The 20407-nt window shown below is 47.0% G+C and overlaps 1 protein-coding gene across 3 annotated transcripts in view; it reads right to left on the bottom strand.

Moving 5' to 3' along the window:
• Positions 1-7768: 7768 nt before the first annotated feature.
• Positions 7769-20407, bottom strand: part of SHISA6 (shisa family member 6) — a 271683-nt gene continuing 259044 nt past the window's right edge. For 2 of the 3 annotated variants that reach the window (XM_069483259.1, XM_069483260.1), the window contains 2 exons: positions 10104-10256; positions 7769-8319 (listed from right to left, as the gene is read on the bottom strand). In XM_069483259.1, the coding sequence (XP_069339360.1) occupies positions 7769-8319; positions 10104-10256 (704 nt within the window). Of the gene's footprint in view, positions 8320-10103; positions 10257-14538; positions 14596-20407 lie in introns of all 3 variants that reach the window. The other variant, XM_069483257.1, reaches the window with a different exon arrangement.

The following is a 20407-nucleotide window of genomic DNA, read 5'->3' as shown; positions in this document are numbered from 1 at the left end:
ACTCAGGAGCTCTTTCAGCTAACTAGAAGCCTAGATGTAATTAGAGTATCGTTTTGTGATGATTAAATGATATAATAATGGATTCAGGAAGGATCTTGAGTCTGTCTAATTCCCCAGTGGTTACAGATGAGAAAACCAAATCCCCGAGATGTCATTAGCCAACACATCTTTGAAATGAAAGTTATTGGAATAAGATGAGGAAACCCAGGCCCAGAGATGACATTGGTCATCTCTTAACATTCTGGCACTTTCAAGGTGTTCCTTTTCCAGGCTCTGCTCCCAAACCCTTTCTGATTTTTCCATTCCTGACATTTTCAGCTCAAACAGTGAATTGCCCAGGTCTTCCTAGATCCTTACAGGAAAATCTTTCTTGCTCCTTCCTAGTGGTTTTGGGCTTCATTCTCATTCTTAAAGAAGAAAATTAGTGTCTAAAGTGACCCTGCCAGTGAAAAGCTGCCCAAGACTCTTAGGTTCTCAGCTTCCAACATGAGTTTTTTTTGGCCTTGGCTTGTTAATGATGGTATATTAAACCTCATTTATTCAGATTTTACCAATTTGGAATTAGCAACAATTGTGATAGGATCTATATTAAGGTTTACCTTTGAGAATCAAACAGAAAAGGTTGAACAAATTGTTAAGAGTTAGGATATTTAAAGGGGGCTATTTAGCCTATTTAAGAAAAGTATTTTAGAAGCATCATTTAAAACATGTTCAGAACTCTCTGACCCATACCTCTTGACCCACATCTGATTTTAATTTTAATTACATATTATTCTTACATGTTCAATAAAGGAGGTCTCCTGAGAGTTTCTAATTTAGTCTTTATACACAAATGCACATACATTTGTAAGCATTATAATTAAATGACATTTCTTTTAAAAAATTCTCCAAATCATAATTTTGTTTTCCTTTGGGTTTCCTTCTAACAATGGCTGTAGACTAATGAAGCTTTCCTATACTTGTAACATGTGTATGTGTGTGTTTGTACTTGCCATGAGTCATCATGAGTTACAGACATTATAACTTAGAAGTAATTACACTACAATAGTGATTGCTGTAATGAATAAACACATTTCAGAATACGTGTGGTTATGTGTTACAATGCACAGGAATAATAAACAGGTTTGTAACTTTGTCCTAGGTAATGAATTCCATTGATAGAAGAGAATAAAAGAATTTTTGAATATAAGCCCAATGCATTCAGTGAGAAGCATTTTATTTACAAGGGAGTTGGGGAGTTGGTAACAGTACGATTGTCTGTGGAGTCCAGGAACTATGGCGATGCTGAAATTGGGTGTTTGGCCAATTGTCCTGTTTAGCAACACTTTGTTTGCTGAACCTGAGCCCACTGGTATCTAGGCTCTGGTGAAAATTCAGAAACACAGAACAACAGATGACTTTAGCAGCAAAGCTGAATATGTGCCAAAGAAAATAATATTTAAAACCTGTCCAGATAAAAAGAATTTTGAACAGAACTCCAAATCTAAATCATTTTTCATGGTATAACCTGATTCTCTGGGTTAAATGGCTGGGATATTTGACTACCAATACTCTTTAATCACCCATGGTAACTACAAGAACTAACTCTGAAATCAAACTAAGACCTAATGTCCAAGAATAATAAATAGTGCTGGAGTAGATGAGTATGGAAACAAAATGAGAACATCCAATTCTGCTTTGAACTGGGATACTTTGTCCACGGGTACTTGTTCAAGGACTACATTCCTACATTCCTTTTGTTCCCCATTTTTAAAAGCATTAATATAATTTAATTTGTATATCATAAAATTCACCTATTGTTAAGTATACACTTTGGTGATTTTTAGTAAATTTATTGAGGTGTGCAGCCATCACCACAATCCAGTTTTAAAATACTCTCATCACCCTAAAAGTTCCCTGGCTCCTGTTTGCAAATAATCCTAGCTTCCACCCTCAACTCCAATGGTCTTCTACGTTCTTACTCATTATTTAGTTACCTGTGGTTTTGACTCTGTAAAAGTAAACACATGGCTACTTAGAGAAACACAGGTTATGTTGAAACGGCTTTATTTTTTTAATCCATAAATATCTGTTACTGACAAAAGTGGAAAAATCCTTAAGACTAAATCTTACTAAAGTGATATCTGTTTACAGTACATATAGAATGTGCTTTGACAGGTAAGTAGAATGACGAGATTTGTACAGAGAAGCAGTTGCGAGAGCACTGCCCATCATGAAGCTTACATATGAGTAATGAAGAAACTGTGCAAAGATACAGATAGAAAGGTACTTTTTTCATCAATACTACCATATAATAAACATGGAATCGATAAACTGGGCTAATGCATAAAAATGTTCATTAATCCCCCCTTAGGAAATCGTGTCCCCAAACTAAAAATATTATAGTAAGAATTGCTTTTTATTAGAGAATTTTAAGAATTCTTTACTACAAAATGTCTAGTTGAGTTATAGAACTAGAGGGATATTTGCCACTATGAAGCCAATGACTGAGTCCTCCCATGGAGTGGCATTCAGGGGTCACTGCAGGGTGGGCAGCAAAGTTGAGCAGGGTCTTCTCCTCCCTCAGGAGGGAGGACACGAAAGAAATGCACAACCACAGCGTCATTTCTCTGACTGATGGCAGGTTAATGTGTTTCCTGATTTACAAGATGGGTTTGATGACACAGACTTGGACTTTCCATTCTCCTTTCACAAGCCTTCACTGGGAGGACGGTAGTGTCATGAGGAGAGGCGAGAAAGGTACTAGGATGGGTGAGTGCCCACCTCCTCGCAGCCCAGGTGGTGATGCCGCCTCCTCATCCTCCAGTTGGAATGGAGCCACGTGTCCAGATGTGGTCTTCAAGATGCACGTTCCAGAGTGGAATATAATGACATCCATTGCCACACGGAGCCTGTGCCAGGCGTGCTCCTCTGTGGCTTGGAACGCATTTTCCAGCTTCCCTCAAATACAAACCTCATGCCCTTGTGGGCAAACTTCCAAACCTTTCTTCTCCGGTCAGTCCCCTCTGAAACTGGAACCGTCTCCCTCCAGCTATAAGGACCATATCCAAAATGGAAACTCCAAACTCAGAATTTCCTAGAATTCCCCAGCCACCCAGGATGGTTTAGGTGTGTCTCTATGAGAGGGCTTCCGTGACACACAGTTGGTGACCCATTGAATGGTTGGTAACCTTCAGGTTTGAGAGCATCCCCAGGTGGCCGAGCCCATCGGGTCCACCCAGGCTCCAGTGAGGAGTCTTTTGGCTGTCTGGGGCTGTCTGGGGCATCTGAGGACATTGCTGCCTGGGGCAGCACTCGGGGATGGTTGTAGTTGAGTGGAGGGGCGGAGGGACTTGAGGAAGGGAGTGGGCACTGGCAGGGAATGAAAGCCCTAGAATGTAAAAGCTGGATGAAACTTCAGAGCTCATCTCATCAAAGCCCCTCGTTTTACAGATGGGGAAACTGAGGCACTGAGCGGGGGACATGAGTGGCCCTCGGTCACACAACAGGATGGAGACAAAGCCAGGGCTGGAAGCTGTGTCTCCAGAGCCTGAGCCCTGTGCTTTTTTTTCTCCTAGAGTATGCTGCCTTCCCAAATCAAATATAGAGCTCAGGAAGACATATCTTTCATATTGAATCTGCCATTAAAATGCTGCATTTATAAAAAATAACATTTGAACCCTGAAAAATTCTTCATTAAAACACAATGCTCTTTCTTGAAAATACTCCAGAGCAAAGTTTCCCAGATTCAGAGAGGATGACAGGAATGTTTGCGGGAGGTGACATGTCAGCTCCTCTCAGAGCAGGTGCCTTCTAGGGCCAAGTGATTGGCAGCCCTTTCATATTACCTTGGGTCAAGTCCACAGTTGGGCGGAAGGAATCTGAGGGTGGAGGCTGGTGGCTGGTGGCAGACAAGGTATCTCTGAAGAAAATGGATTGAGTTTGGTGGTAGCGATGTTGGTATGGATGTTCCTCCGTGCTTAGAGACTCAAGAGACCCTCAGAGCTTTTTGGGACAAAGCGGGATCTGAGACGCACACAAGCAGGGAGGGGGCGAGTGAGTGGGAGCAGTGGCTGAGAGCCCCCGCGGATATGAGTCTTTGGCCAGAGTAGGAGCCTCTGGGCTGAGAGTGCGCTGGGTCGGGAACTGCAGGGCACTTGCCAGCCACAGGAACCAAAGCTGACCATCAGAGGCCGTGACATTTCTGACGACAGGTCCTTTCCTCTCTCTCCCAAAGATCAGAGGGGAGAGCCCTAGGCTGTACACACTGGGGTATTACTTCACCGGGGCAGGAGGTGAAGGATACACCGATGAGGCAACCAGAAGACCTGAAAAATGTCTGATTCTTCCATTGTTTTCATTGAGAGCTCTGACTTGTAGAACTAGAGACTACAGTAGGACCAGGGACGGAGAAGAGCAGATGGAGGAAGAGGGAGACGCAAGGAAGGAAAGTGTGAATTGGCGCAGGAGATTGAGGTTCAGACAGGAGTTTTGGGGAGTGTGAGTGGAAAGAGAGGGGAACATTTGAATTGTGAGAAGGATTGGAACATTCTAAGGGGCAGACCCATGGCCCAAGACACTCCCCAAGACACTGGGGAGCCCTGAGGGCAGAAGCCTAGTTAGGAGGTTCAGGGAGTCTGGGCAAAGCCTTTTTGACTCATGGATGCACAGAACCAGGTGCTAACTGGAGAAAGCAAGATGGGAGGGATGGAGGGGCATGGGGCATCAGGACAGCTGTGCTGCCATTCAAGGCCAAGGGCAGCAGGGATAACTTTCAGGGCAGGAGAGAACCTGGGAAGACCCACGCCCATTCCTGTCAGAGCAATGGAGATGTGCACAAAAGAACTAATGAGCACAGGGACATCTCAGGCTTTAGGTGTCCCTTTCCAGGAGGGGAGCTCCTATTATAGGGGAAGATGGGCCTTCTATGTGTACTAGAGGCCACTGGCCTGGCTGGGCTGGAAGTCACGGCATCTGGGTTCCAGCCCCAGAGTGGATGCTCTTTTATCTGCCGTATGAACTTGACTGGTGAAGTGGCTTTGCCTGTTCTGTAAAGATGTATGCGACAACTAAGTGGGCTACCTCTGTGTCCCAGTTACAACATTGTTTTCTGGATTTTCAAATGGGAGACTGAATGGGAGCAAGTTTGTAGACCAATCTCTCTCTCTCTCTCTCTTTATTGCCTCTCTGCTTCCTCCTTTCCTCCCTCCTTCCCTCCATTTCTTTCTTCTGGGCCCAAGGGTGATGCACAAGAAATCTTTCAGAAGAAGTAAGCATTCAGGTGGAATTTTCCAATCCGACCGACATCAGAGGCTTTAAACCAGACAGTGCCAAGGCTGGGATGAGAAATGTTTTGGAATCAACCTATCAAACAACCCCTGAGACAGACAGATACCTTGTCAGAGACAGGGTTGGGGACAGCCCCGGGGAAGGGCCTCGCACCGAGGGCTGGAGAACGTGGAAGCCAGAGGTGAGATCAACTTTCTGGGTTGGTGTGTAGACACCGGGGAAGGGGCTTCTCACCCTCGCCGGTCCTCTGTCCTCTCCACCACTGGGCTACCAAGAATTACTAGCAGATTCAAGGGTGCTGGGCTTAGGGCCCAGCGGTGAGACACCCCTTTTCTTTCTGGGAGTGATCAACTGCTCTGTTTAGACTAATTTCCTCCTTTCCAGCCCTGTTTGCCTCATCTGGAACAAACTCTCATAAACCCGTGGGGACCAGCCCTTAAGGAGGTTTATGTGTTTGTGGGGAGCAGGGTGGGGCCATCCCTGGCCTCAAGGCTGCACTGTCCCAGGGACACCTGCCCAGCGGAGAAGCCGAAGGCTGCTCTTGCAACCCCACCTTCACCCCTCCAGATTCATGCCATGGTTCTTCTGTTCACCTTGGCTGGGGGCAAACTCTGGGCAAGGGAGGAGACAAGTGCTTTGGAAGCCTTGAAATCAGTAAGAGGAAGCTGTCCATTGAGTTCTCTGTGGTTTGTGGACTTGGTTCAAATAAAAATTCCCAGGGTTGACACTGAGGAGTTCTTCCCCTCACACCTGCCTTTTTAAAGGGCCACACATGCAGAACTGAGGGAATGTCAAACTCCATTTAAGGGCATCGTTGATGGAGTCTGACTGTGGTGACAGTCATATTTTTAGTGTCACACCTTCACCTAACAGCCTGGAGCTGACTCCCCAGCCCCAGCCCAGGGAGGTGCCCTGGCCCTGAGAATGGGGGAGCCCCTTCTCTCCCTCCCGCCAGGCTCCACTCTTGGGGTAGTGGATGATGCTTAATTCACTGCCAGCTCTCCAGGCGGCCGTCACGCCAAGCCCACCCCACCCCAAGGCTGAGGCAGAGAAGGGGCTGAGGTGGGCTGACAGTGGTGGCCCCCACAGAGCCGAGGGCCTCGGTCTGCCTGACCCTCGTGCCCCTGCAGGGAGGGATTGAGGTGGTGGGGAGCTTCCCAGGTGGCCCTAGGCTGTAGCCTGGAGAACCGTTATTTGCTTTTGCTAATAGTCTTTGTCCCTTTGATCCAGAGGAGGCACAGGTCTGAAAGAGGAGTGGCCGGGAGAGAAGCATGGAGCTGCAGGAGGATGGGAGGCAGGGGGGAGAGGGGTGGGGAGAGTAAGCTCTGAGCAGAGCAGGTGGGCAGCTGGGACAGAGGAGCAGGCAGGGTGCAGGACAACCACCTCAGGTCCTCCTTGTTTAGGGGCTGAGCGGCTGCTGTCTAGAAGCCTCGGCCTCCATCCTGCCTGAGGGGCACAGTGGGAGACGGCAGAGCCCTGCGCTGTGGGAGCGGTGAGCCCTGAGACCCTGGGCGTCACAGTGGCCCTTCCCACCCTGAATCCCTGGCCACCACAGGCGCCTCCCAGGAACAGGGCAGAGGTGGAGAAGGCAGGCCTGAGTGGCAGTCATAGTTCAGATCCAGAGGCCTGGAGGGGGTGTGGAGATAACTGGCTAGCTAGAGAGGGAACCGCCAAAGTCCCTGCACCCCTTCACTACTCCCCACTGGGAAGGCTAGAGCCAAAGCCCCAGAGAACTCAGGGCAAAACACCCAGGGCTGGGGACGAGCAAAGCCCCCCAAAGGACAGGCTGGGGGCCCTCTGGGCAGGCAGCAAGGGGGAGGCAGCTGAAGGGAGGGAGTCCCCCACTGTGCCAGGGCAGAGGAGAGGGCGCAGGGCTAGGGCGGGGTCCGCAGGGGTCAATGCAGGAAGGGCCACTGGTGGGGACCAGAGGGTCCCAGCAGGCAAGAAAAGGGTCGTTATTGTGCTTATGGACACAGCAGCTCCCTGGCTCCGAGAGAGCGAGCAGGCAGTTTTTAGGCACTAGAAGATTTCCGTGATGCGGTTCTAGGTAAATGAATGAGGCCGAGTAGCCTATTCAGTCAGCCCACTGACTGCACCTGCTGGCCAAGCCAAACCCAGGCAGCTTCGGCCCAGGCTCAGGCGAGGGTCTCTTGGCTGACGGAACCTGCAGCTGAGTCCCCAGGAGGGGAAAAAGGGGGTGTGGGGTGGAAGGGAGTTGGTGAAGGTGGTGGGGGTGAGAGTGAGGCCTAGTCCCTTCTCATTCCCCGTTGACTCTTCTGGAAGAGAGAACGATCACTCTAGATCCCAGGTCTGGGCGTGTTGAACCAGGCCATGGGGCTACGTCCTGGGGTATGGCTTTCTGGGCAAGGGTGGCCCACCCCCACCTCCTACAGAGGGGATGAGGGGAGGGAGAACTGCAAGGCTAAAAGCTCCGCTCCTGGCCCCTCCTGGCCCCTGCCCCGCCCTGCCCCACCCCGCAGCCCCCGCCCTGCCCCGCCAGTCACACGGTCACTTCGGTCTTGCTGGCTGTGTAGCAGGTGTGGTGGCCCGGGATGTAGTGCAGCTGTTCCACCGTGTTGTGTCTGCGCGAGGCGAAGGCGTGGCGCTTGGCTGCCGTCTGGCTCTGGCCCAGGGTGGCGTAGGAGTTATTGGAGGCACTGGGATGGGAGTGCATCTTGGTCATGCGGTAGCGGTCCAGCACGGGTGTGGACACAAAGACGTCCGTGTGCGAGATGGCCCTCGACAGCGACTGCTCGGGGAAGGCCGTCCGCTCCGGGGACAGCAGTGGGTCCTGGGAGTGCAGGCGCTCCGTGGAGAGCAGCTGCTCATCTGACAGGATGCGGTCATAGGGCATGCCAAACTCATCGGGCAGGCCCCGCTCCGGGGACAGGACCCTGTCCTGGGACATGGCCCTGATGGGCCGACGGGGTCGTTCCCGTGGCAAGGGCTTTTGCTGTGACATCTGGATGACGTTGAGGGGGAGGGTGCCACGGGCAGCCAGATCAGGCAGGTGCCGCCGCCTCATGTAGTACTCATCAGCCTCCTTGTCGGCTGCAGGGGTGAGACAGAGAGAGAAGGCAAGTGGGGTGACACTGAAGCCAGGATTCAGGGAGAACCCTGCACCCCTCCTGCTCCACCACAGACCTGTAAATCTCCTGGGATAATTGGCCAAACCCCTTTAGTTATGGATTAGGGCATGGAGGCTCAGAGAGGTGAAGGCAGCGCTTCCCCACCGGATGTGCAAACCAACCCCCAGAGGCTTGTTAAGTGCAGATTCTGATTCAGTGCATCTGGGGTGGGCCCAAGAGCGTGCATCTCTAACAAGGTGACAGGTGATGCTCATGCACCCAGTCCATGGACCACCTTGAGTAGCAAGGGGTTAAGGGGCACCCTGAAGGTCCCTGGAGAGTTCATGGCAGAGTTGACAGCAAGTCTGACCCCCTGAACTCCATGGTCCTGAAACAGAATGCCCCCTGTCTCGCCAAAGCACCCATGTAGCAGCTTTCCAATAGGGCCAGAGCCTCACTCTATGAAAGCTGGGTCACAGAACCAGCCGCCTGCTAGAATAAAGTAAGATGCTCCAACTAGGAGGCACTTGTGAAAATGCTTAGCTGGTAACTTAGGAACATAGTAACACCTTCTCTGGAGTAACAGCCAATGCACAGAAGCCAATACACGGCAACCAGCCCCCACAGAGCCACATGGCCAGCCTACATATATTCTGCTTGCGCCCACAGCATGAGCAGGCTGGAGCAGTCCTATATGTGCACCTCATTCAGAGGCCCCATGCTTCACTCCATCCGGTAAGCCCTCCCAAACTCACACTGCCTTCTGTACCCTTGAACTTACCCAGAACCTACATGTTACACACAAACCTGCATTGCCCAAGATTCAGGAATGAGGCCTCCTATTGATGGCCTTCTAGAGCCCTGCAAAGTGTGGGAATGCTGTCTGCTGCTTGTTTGGCCCACACGGTCAGTGATGGGTATCCTGTCTCCTGAGCCACGTTCCCTCACCCAGAGCATCCGTCAGATTCCTCAGATCATCAGAGATGCCAACATCTAGCCATAGAGACTCAACACTCCACCATGAAGGTGGCTGATGTGGACTTGGGCTGAACTTCTGCCAGGGTAGGTTACTCTGTAGCTTCAAGCAAATGCTTGGCCCTAGGGCTCCAACAGCAGCTGGGTTGTCATCAAAAGAGACTCATGGGGAAATGGGAAGAGAAGGTCCAAGGGTCAGGAAAGACGAGAAAGTCTCTCAACATACTTTCTTGAAATTTGAGTGTCTTAAACCCATCAATTCCCAGAGCCTCCCCAGACTCAAATGGTAGAGCTGCGATCAGTGGATACACTGGATTGGAATGAAGAAATGGGGTGTGTGTGCAGGAAGGGGAGAGTCTCCTCAAGACAGTGTTGACCTGGTTAGAGAGGGACCTGGTTTGTGGATCTCTAGCAGGGGTCTCAGAGAAAGCTCTGGGCATTGCTACCTCAGTTCCAAGATAGGATATAGAGCAAGGAAGGCCCATGGTTTGAAGGAGGCAGGTGGGGCACGGGGCTGGAGAAAGGGTTATTTTGGTATGAGTTGAAATGTTGTCTCATAGGGGAATGTGGATCTGAGGATTCTATGGCCTCTGACTGTAAAAAGAAAGGACTCAGGTCATAAAGAACAAAAGCAAGGGGCTTGTCTGTTCTCTTTTTCCACCCTACAACTCTTTCTTTGTTCTTGGGATTCCACACTTGACCCATTGGGTATGGGTCAAGAAAGTGAGACACAGGAGGGTGTGCTGGAGGCCCCAAAGACAAACTCCGAACTTCCCAGGGGAATCGGCTTACTTAGCCTCTTCAGAGAGGAGTACTTGGTGGGGTTGGTCTTCACTGCAGACTCGTAGGATGGGGGCAGGTGGGCCAAGTTCTGGAAAGAGCGGGAGAAGGAGAGGTCATAGGGCTCGGTGGCCGACGTCAGGATGTTGTTCATCCGTGGCTTCTCTGCAAGAAAAGGGAGGGGCGCGTTCTGTTAGTGAGGACCAAGGCTGAGGCAGGCACGAGGGAAGCGTCCAGGTTCTATTCCTCCGCTTTCTGCCTCATCCCTGACTACAGCCTCCATCCTGCTTTCCTGGCCCTCTCTGCTAGGACACAGTGGGTGCTTGACTTAGTTTCCCTCCTGCTCAGTTCCAGTTGTCCACAAGCCTGGGGGCAGGTGCTTGCTTTGGCTGCCAACAGCCACCATGACAGTTGATATGGTTTGGATGTGTGGCCCCTCCAAATCTCATGTTGAAATTTCATCCCCAGTGTTGAATGTGGGGCCTGACCGGAAGTGTTTGGGTCCTGGGGGTGGACCCCTCATGAAAGGCTCGGTGCCCTCCCTGAGATACTGAGTTCTCTCTTCATTGGTTCACACGAGAGCTGGTTGTTTAAAAGAGCCTGGCACCTCCTCCCTCTCTTTGCTTCTTCTCTCCCCATGTGACATGCCTGCTCCCCCTTCCCTTCTCCCTGGACTGGAAGCTCCCTGAAGCCCTCGCCAGAAGCAGATGCTGGCACCATGCTTCATGTACAGCCTGTAGAACCGTGAGCCAAATGAACCGCTTCTCTTGATAAGCTGCCCAGCCCCAGGTACTTCTTTGTAGCAGCACAGAACAGACTCATGCAACAGTTTGCCACTCTGGGAAGGGGAGATGTGACTCTGAGTGTAAGGAGAAGGTTCTTTCTCCTGGGACAACACTGGGTTGTCTGGTGAAAATGGGAGCCTGACGGGACTCGGGGGCATCCTAACGTCATCTCCTGTGTCAAGGTGCTGTCCCTGTCCTAATAGCTCTTAGGCTTAGAAAAGTCAGAGCTGGAGGAGATGGAGTGGCTTATCTTGTCTATGTACCCACAGAAGAACCAGGTCCAGGACCCAGCTCCACCGAGATCCCCACCCCTGTTCCATCCCTACGTCACCGTCATCCCACCTCTCACGTAGCCCCTCCCACCGTGGGAAGTCCTACACTGGACAAGCCACCAGGAGCCACACAGCCAATTTATTGTACTTTAATTGGACTTTAATTCCTTCCCTGAAGCCCCTCCGTTAGCCACCTCTAAGCCTCTGGAGGGCAGAATGCAGGCAAAAATGCACAGCACATCATTCCTTTCTCCCTGCTCCCCGAGACAGGGCCTTGGATGCCAGACTCTGAAGAGAAAGGAAGGAGTGTTGTTCACTGCCAGACCTGGGAAACAGAGGGGAGGGGGAGTGAAAGGAGAGGGGAGAGGGAAACGAAGGGACTGACTGGTGGGGCACAGGCAGGGTGAGCTGGGCTCAGGGCAGACCAGGAGTAAGGCAGGAGAGGGGAGGGGCGTGCAGGGCAGGTGAGGGAGTGGCAGTGAGGATGGGGACAGAAAGGAATGGAGGTCCTGGCAGGAAGTCCGGCATGCCTCAGTGCTCCACCAACTGGAGGAGGAGCTGCCACCGTGGGGGGACAATAGGTGGTTGCTGGGGAAATGGTGGTACCATTCCCAGACTCAGGTGGCCAGGAGGCTATAGCCTAGCAGCATCATCCCTCCATTCTCTTGGGTTTGAGACACTTCGAGGCCAAAGAAGTTCTGAGAAGGGGCAGGCCCAACCTTGGGCAAATGTATGGCAGGACTGTGGCTTCCCATGCCTCTCGACAGAAAATGCCAACCCATGGCAAGCAGGAATTCTGTGGGCCTTGGGAGAGAAAGAAGCCATCCCAGGCCTTGTCCAAGGGAAGCCCCACATGCAGGGGACTCCTGGCTTCTTTGTCCCTTCCTGCCTGCATTGTCACCCCAACACTGGGGATGGAGCCAGGGGAGCTCAGCCAATGCGCTGGTGCTCACACCAGCTCAGTACACATGTCGGGGGGGGGGGTGTGTGCTCTCCATCCCCGAGAGATCAGAACATGCTGTACAGAAGGAGCCTCCCTGTCATGGATCAGGACAGATGCCAGGAAGTGGAGTGGGCAGGAACCTAGGAGCGTTCCTCCCCAGAGGGGGTGCTAGCCACTCTGCTCTTAGCCCTTGTGTCTTCACTTTGGCCACGCTGGAGAGGAGTGAGCTTCCCTCTGCCTGTTGGCATCATAATCCCTCTGAGAGCATCACTCAGCTTACCCACTTCCAAATGCAATATTTCTGGGTACCCATGCTCCACCACTGTGCTCCAAAGCATGTCATGGAGCCAGGGCCCACTCTTCCTTGCCTCCTGCCTCCACCATGATAGCCCCTCCATACCCCCCCACTACTGGAATGCCGCCCTTCCTCTTCCTCTATCAAGGTCCCCCCTTACTCAAGGTTTCCACTGTGGCAATGTCGTATCTTGATATCTGTTCTTCTAGTCTGTATCACTCTTCTAGTCAGTTCTACCCAGTTTGGTAACTGACCTCAAATAATTTGACTTGAGTTGGGCTTGTCGATTTCCAAAGCTTGCAATCTCCTTGACAGCAGAGCCTTGCCTGCCAGTTTTTGTGATTCCTTCATAATGCTTGGCCCAAATTATAAGGATCCAATTAATGCTCCTCGTAGAGCATTAAGCAGACACAGGCCCCCTCCTCTCTTAAGAGTCGCTCTGTCACCTCTGGGGAAAAGTCTAACATCCAAGAAAGGAAGGCAGAGGCCACTCTGCTCCCACTGCCCTATGCACTGCCCCATGGCAGGGACAGGGTCCCCTCCACTCCCATCTCCTTGCTCCAGCTGGAAGAGAGAAAGAAGGCAGGAAGACAAGGAGGGAAGAATGGCTCCTCCTTTTGTATTCAGGAGTCTGTGCCTGTGTTGGCTCCTTCTAGGGAAAATCAGCTTGGTGCTTGTTCTTTGAGAATGTGACTGAGCAAGTGGAGCTCTCTGCGCTTGCCTTTTCGGCTCCTCTTCCTGCTGCTGCTTGCTCACCAAGGGCATCCCCCAGCTCCCTGCCTCCACCTTCTGCTTCTCCCTCCCAGCGCTCCTGCACAGATTGCCCCGCTTCCGAGACTTCTGCTACTCCTCCAAAGCTGCACTTACATCTTCAGCTCTCCCCTCCCTCCAGGCTGCATTTCTACACTCCAAACTGCCCGTCAAATAATTTTTCTTGCACATCCTATGGTCATATCCAATTCTAGGTGTCCAGATCCAAGCTCGCCATCCCCTGTTCCACACTGGCCATTTTCCTGATTCCTTAGATTGTGTTAATAGACCTCCCCCTATTCTTCTAATCAATTTCATAATGGCTCTCATCAGCCATATTCAGTGAGTAATGAAGCTTTCCCAATGCTTTCTTCAAAATGTTTCATATCTCAGCCCTCCTTCTGTTCCCACTGTCAACGTCACCACTGGTAGCAGCTTCTTTTAACTGATCTCTCCAATTTCTCCCGGTTCTAATTTTTCTTAGACCCACAACCTGACACATCTGATTATACTGTTGCTTTCATCACATTTCTACCAGGAACGTAGCACTTCAAAATATTCCACTCTCCTCTTCCTAATTACGATCTCTCTCCACCTCCATGCTGAGGCGCAGCGTAATCTGACACGACAGTGGTAGATCTCCCTCCCAGGTGGGCTGCAGAATTTATCTTTGTTTTGAGTTTCTTTCTCACTAAAACTTTAACGATGTTTTCACTTTTTCAGAGCAAAGAGACAAAAATGACTGATAGTTCTCCATTTACATGGCTGTCTTATGTTCTATTGAGTTTGAAGCAGGTACCAAAAATAGTTTTTCTCTGTTAAGTTGTGATGTGGTGGGAGGATGTTACAACCTAAGAGGGAAGCATGGTTTTGTAACCCTTTGGCACTATGCTAACACTCCTCTGCTCGGCAACTTCCAGCCTCGTCCCCTGCCAAGAGGCTAAAGCCCAAATCAGCTTTGAGTTTTATCAAATCTTAATTAGTCTGGAGAGGATTGATATAGTTTAACCAAGTCTCATGTCCTTTGTAAATGATACCATAAGTAGCTTTGGGTAACGGAGAGTGTTACACTCCTTGTTGTAGACATGTGGAATGTATGACTGCAAAAAGTGATGTAGATTGTAAGTAGAAATTGGTCAAGAAATGTTCCGGCTCCTTTCCTTTCTGGGCAGAAGATCACTCTGATACCAGAGACAGAAACACCAAGGGGAAAACAGTCTAAAAGTGAGAGAGAAGCATTGTGTCCCTGGGGGTAGGGTGGGGGGGTTGCACATGGCTCCTCACACCTCCTTAGCTTCAGTGAGTCAATGGCCATGTGTTTGATGCCTGGTCGGCATCAGTAGGTAGAATGGCACCACTGGGAATGAGGGTGGAATGCAGAGTGCTCTCAATCATCTCTCACCATGTGGAGGGATCTGGGTAGCACTGGTGAAAATCGGATGGTTAGACTGATGATCACCTGAAAATCATAGAAAAGAAAATTGTAAAGAAGAGTTCAGGCATTCCACTGTCTCTCCAATATAAAAACATCTCTCTTTACATCTCATGTGCTTCTCTGGATCAAAAGAAGCATGTCTAAGAAAGGCAGAGGTCATTGCATTAGGCTTAAAGAAACTTCCCCTGCTGTTTCTGTCTCTCTCATTCTGCAGCAGGGCTTCCTCTGTCACCATGGTGACCCACCCACATCCCTGATCTGGCTGACTCGCCATAGACGCTTTGTAGGGGTCGGGGGTGGGGGTGGCGGGTGGGGGGAGTGGCGGAGTGGAGGAGAAAAGTGTGGAGACAAGTCTGCATATAGCGGGTGGAGAACTGGGCAGGGAAAGTAGATTCTTTCCGTGGTGGTGGTGGGGTATTAGGGTGTGGTTAACCAGAAAAAGGATGCTTTGACTTGGGAGCTTATACTTTATGGGGATTTGATTTGTCCTGGGTCCACTGCCTGAGGTCAGGAGTCCTGGATTCTAGGTCTGTCCTACCTTTAAATGACACAGCCTAATAGTTCAAAAGCATTTCCTTTATTAATAATGCAAAAGCCCACTTTGATTGAATGATCCCCAAAATTAATATAGTCAGTTGCCAAAGCCTAGAGTGCAAGACATTCTAATGACTTCTAACATTGTTTGGATGAAGATTTGGCTTACCACTACAGTACACTCCAGCATTACATTATTGCTTTAACTCAACATTGTATTCTTGTTTTTCATTTGTGCATATGTCTGATTTCAACTAAAGCAAGGGAAAGAGGAAAGGCATGAGGTCTTAGTTTTAGTTTACCTGAACCATGGATTACAGCTCTGTCCTCCTTGCAGGACTGCGATATCTGTGTCCATCTCCTTACATCTTACTGAAAGCATCTTTCCTGCCTTTGGCGTTATACTTTCTGGCTACTCATTTCCTGGCTCCTTCACTCTGTCCCATCTCCTCTTCTCTTCTCTAAACACCAGGGCTCCATAAGGCTCAAGTGTCTTTATGAAGATTTCAGTTCTACTCTAGGGCTTCCACCCTCTTGCCCAAATAGATGGTTTCCAAATCTATACTTGTAACCTGAGGTCTATCTGATCTGTAGGGTTAGATTTTATAATAAATTGTTTATGGACATCCCCCTTGAAATTCTTTCCCCTAAACCATTAAATACCAAAGTGCGCTTGTCATTTTGTTCTCCAACATCAGGCCTCTGTCCATGGTCTAATGTTCCATGGCTTGGAATGTGAAATTCAGTCATCTTCACCATTTCCCTCCTTTCACCCCCCATATCGAGTGAGTCCTGAAGTCCTCTTGCTGTGGCCATCTCCTAATCCAGGCCCACAGTGTATCTTTTTGTCAAGATCTATTTTAGCTTTAGTCTCTGGCCACTTCCAAGACAAATCATCCCATGTACTCCTACCAGATACTGTCTCCATACCCCCAAGTGCGGCCCCTCGACCAAATCCAAACTTCACAGAACAAATCCCTTTATCAAAATACCTTTATTAAATGGATTTGTTCTGTAAATTTTGGATTTGGTCAAGAGGCCACACTCAAGGATCCAGAAGGGCACATGTGGCCCCCAGGCTGCAGGTTCCCCACCCCAACGAAGATGCTGTCCCTTCTCAAGACAGGTTGAGTCATAACCAAGGAAGAAACTATTTGCCAAAGGCTGCATGGATTCTACACCGGATCTGAATTTAAGCCAGAAGAGAGAACCCAGAAAAAGATGTAAAGGACAGATTTTTTTTCTTGCTTGTCCTCCAGAGACAAGAAGAAAACCAATTTCAGTTTTTTTTTCTTTTTGTTTGTTTGTTTTGTTAATTTTTAAGAAATATGGCAATATCACAGAGGCAAATGCAAGAAATAGGAGAAACCCCAGTTGAATGATGCAGAGAGGCAGTTAGTGAGAAACACTTCTAGTTTTCTATCTTAGAGCCTCTGTGTCACCAGGAAGGGGTTATGTAGAATTCATATTCCATTCTAATTGCCGATAACAAATTATGCCCCATGCCCTGTGCTAAATACCTTCATGTGCTTTTTAAAAAAAAAATGAGTCCTCACAATGATCTTGATTTAAATGGGGATTGGAGTGCAGGGGAGTGAATATATATTATTGGCCTGCCATTTTCCAGACACTATATAAAACCCTTTAAATACCTTAACTGAAATCTTTGTCGTAGTTTTTTTTTTTTTTTTTCAGATGAGGTCACTAACAGAACAAATGTCTCAAATTTATAAGTACAGTGCTTTTCCTTTTGTTTAATCTCACTTAAATTGTTTCAATCAACATTTGATTTTTTCCTACCTTGTAATTAAGGAGAAAATTTTACAATTAGATATAAAGATGGAAACTAAAACTGCCCTAAAATAACCACTGTGACATTTTGTTGTCTTTCCTTTTATTCCTCTCTCCCCCAAAATGACTGTGTGTTCTTACATACTCCCACATCCCCCACAAACATATGCAGTTAATATTACAACGAATAATCTTGTGTGTCATTTTGCACGCAGATTGCAGTTCTTACAATGGATTAGACATGGTGATTTGATCCTCACACTTGTGCAAATGACAATTGTATATTATTCTGTGCAGCATTTTTATAGTAGAAAGAACTAGGAAACCAGCTAACTGCACATACATATATGTACACATACATACAGATAAAAAATATCTAGTTTCCCTGTATGTGAGCATGCTGCACATACTACTTTAATCTTTTTTTCATACTTAAAGAGGACCATATCGTGAATATATTTTCATGTTTTGAAATATTCTTTGAAACATTGTACATGGTTTCACATAGTCTTTCTATAGGATATTCCATATGTCTATATATCATTTAAGCATAATATATTTAAGCATATTTAAGCACTCCCCTATTTTTTGGTATTTAGATTGTTTATAAGTTTAATAATGTTATATCAAACAACCTTGAACACAAATCTTTGGCCATATTTCATTTCCTTAGGCTAATAACTAAAAGCATCATTTCTAGGTCAACACACTGTCAATTGTCTAGCAATGTAACAAAGCAGATTGATAAACTTCCTCATATTGAACCATTCATTTATTCCTGGGAAATACCTTATTTGATTCTTGTATCTTATTATTTCATTACAACACTGTATTCTATTTGCTTATATTTTATATATATTCATAAAGAAAATTAGAGTTTCTTTGTGCTAACACTGTCAACATTTTGGAAAGCCAAGTGAATAACATTCCATCTTTTTGTATGCCTTGAACCTATTAATACAGCATATGAAATGTCTGTTCTTTGGAAGTTTGAAGGAATGCAATAATAAAATGTGTGGTGTCTTTTGGGGGGTTCCTCTATTTAGCACAGTGTTAGAGGCTTGGCTTGTGTTATTTCATTGACTGCATGAGTTTACCAATTTACAGATAAGGAAACTGAATTTTGGAGAGGTTGAATATTTTGCCCACTGTTACATAGCTAGCAGGTGAAGCTGGACTACAAACTCAGGCAGGCTAGAGCTATAGCCCACATTTTTAACTGTTACGTATACTTCATTCTCATACTTGGTAACACAATCTTTGCATATAAAGCTTTCTAATTTTAAATTCAATTTTTAATTTCTATTTTTTGGGGAAAAACATCCATTGGACATTTTACACTTTATTGGCTTAAAACTGTAATACCCCTCACAAAAATCTCCATGTGTGAAATTATATATCTTTTCTTGTTCTTAATTTTCTGTGTGTCAATGTTTCCTGGATTAGCAATCTAGTCTTACTATTATGCTTTTTCAAAGAACTACCTCTTATACATATCAGTTCTGCTATTTCTTTTATCTTCAAATCATTATTTTATGCTTTTGAATTTGTTAATTCCTGCCTCCTAATTTTCTTTGGTTTGGTTTGTTATTGTTTTCTAATTTCTTGGCTTGAATCTTTAGTCCATTTATTTTCACTCTTTTCTGTTAGTAATATAATGTCTTTCGCTATGAATTTATCTCTGGCACTATTCCATGAGCATGAATACACAGTGTTCTTACTGTTGTTATGTCCTAAATGATCTGTAATTGTAGCCTTGATTTCCTCTCTGACCCAATGGTTATTTAGTAGAGTGTTGTTAAATTTCAAAGTGTTTGGGTTTGTTGGTTTGAACTTTTGCCATTAATTTTCTGTTTTATTGTACTGTGGTCACAGCACAGAGCCTGTCCAAGTTCTGCTTTTGGAAACTTACTGAGACTTCCTTTGTGGGCCAATATGCAATCAATTTCTGTAAATATTTTATGAGTACTTAGCAAAAAGGTATACTTTATTTTTGTAAAGTACGAAATTGACATATATCTATTAAAACACATGCATGAAATCCATTATTCAAGTTCCTGTATGTCCTAATTCATTCTTTGCCTACTTACTGTGTCAAAGACTGAGGGATCTGTGGTAAGGTCTTCCACTACTCTTGTGTTCCTGTCATTTTCTCTTTGTATTTGTAACAGCACTGGTTTTATATATTTCACAGCTACATTATTCAGCACAAAATCTAATGATGCTTAAGTATTCTTTGTAGATTGTACCCTTTATTGATGTTAAATAACCCTTTCTGTCTCATGTAATGCTCTTTTTACCTTTAAGTCTGCTTAATATGATGTTTATATTGCCTTCCCAGCTTCCTTTTTGTTCACATTTGCCTGATAAACTTTTTCTGTTTTATGCTTGTCTCTTGATGAGAAAGAGAGAGAGAGAGAGAGAGAATTTTTAGTCTACCTTATGTGCTTTGGTACTTGCTTGGTTGTCCAATTAGCTAAAAGTGATTCCTCCCACTCATAAAATGGTCCTGCCTTCTATTGGAGTATCTTCCCTTCCCTGCTCTAGTTGTGCAATATGATCTTGACCCCTTCCATGCAGCCCAAACGCCAGGTGTTACAGCTGGCTTGATCTGAGCCAATTAGAGCTTCTACTACAGAAATTAGGGATCATTATAAGAGAGAGATTTGGTCTCTCTGTATGGCTGGAACCATGAAACATAAATTAGGTAGCTCTGGCCAGTCATGTGAGCTTGGAAGAGAGAATGTCAGTTTAGAGACTGCAGCACACTGTATTTTCCAAAAATGGTCACAGTTATATTGCTAGTCTCACATGCTCTTCCTGAACCTTGCCATCCCTCAATTAGATAGAGTGTATTTCCCCACTCCTTGAAACTGGAGGGCCTTTGTGACTGTCTCAGTGAATGGAATGAAGCAGAAGCAGCATTGTGTGCCTTCCAAGGCTAGGTTATAAAAGGTCATATACCTTTCACCTGGCTCTCTCTCTTTTGGCACACTCAACCTTGGGTCTTAGCCACCATGTTGTAAAGAAGCCCAGGCCACATGAAGAGACTACATGCAAGGGCTGATAGCCCCAGCTAAGTTCTCCATTGGCAGCCAGCACCCATCGCTGGATGCGTGAGTGAGCAGGACTTCAAATGACTCTGGCCCACAGCCTTCTAGCTGCCCTAGTTGAAACAAGTGAAACACATATGAACTATCTCCATTGAACCTTGCCCAAATTGCAGATTTCTCTTAAGCAAAATAAATGCTGTCTTTATTGTATCATTTTTTAAAGTTAAATTTTTATTTTGAGGCAGTTGTAGATTCACATGCAACTATAATAAATAATATAGAAAGACCCTGTGTACTCTTTACCCAATTTCCCCAGTGGTAATATTTTTCAAAACTATAGTACTATATTGAAACCAGAATATTGACACTGCCAGTTAAGGTACAGAACATTTCCATCACCACATGGATTCTTCCTGTTGCCCTTTTATAGCTGCACACTCTTCCTCCCTGCACCCAGC

The sequence above is a fragment of the Eulemur rufifrons genome, chromosome 9 (genome assembly GCF_041146395.1).
Source record: "Eulemur rufifrons isolate Redbay chromosome 9, OSU_ERuf_1, whole genome shotgun sequence".
In the NCBI taxonomy this organism is placed as follows: domain Eukaryota; kingdom Metazoa; phylum Chordata; class Mammalia; order Primates; family Lemuridae; genus Eulemur; species Eulemur rufifrons.
The sequence above is the reverse complement of the archived record's forward strand: the minus strand, read 5'-3'. Positions and strand labels throughout refer to the sequence as shown.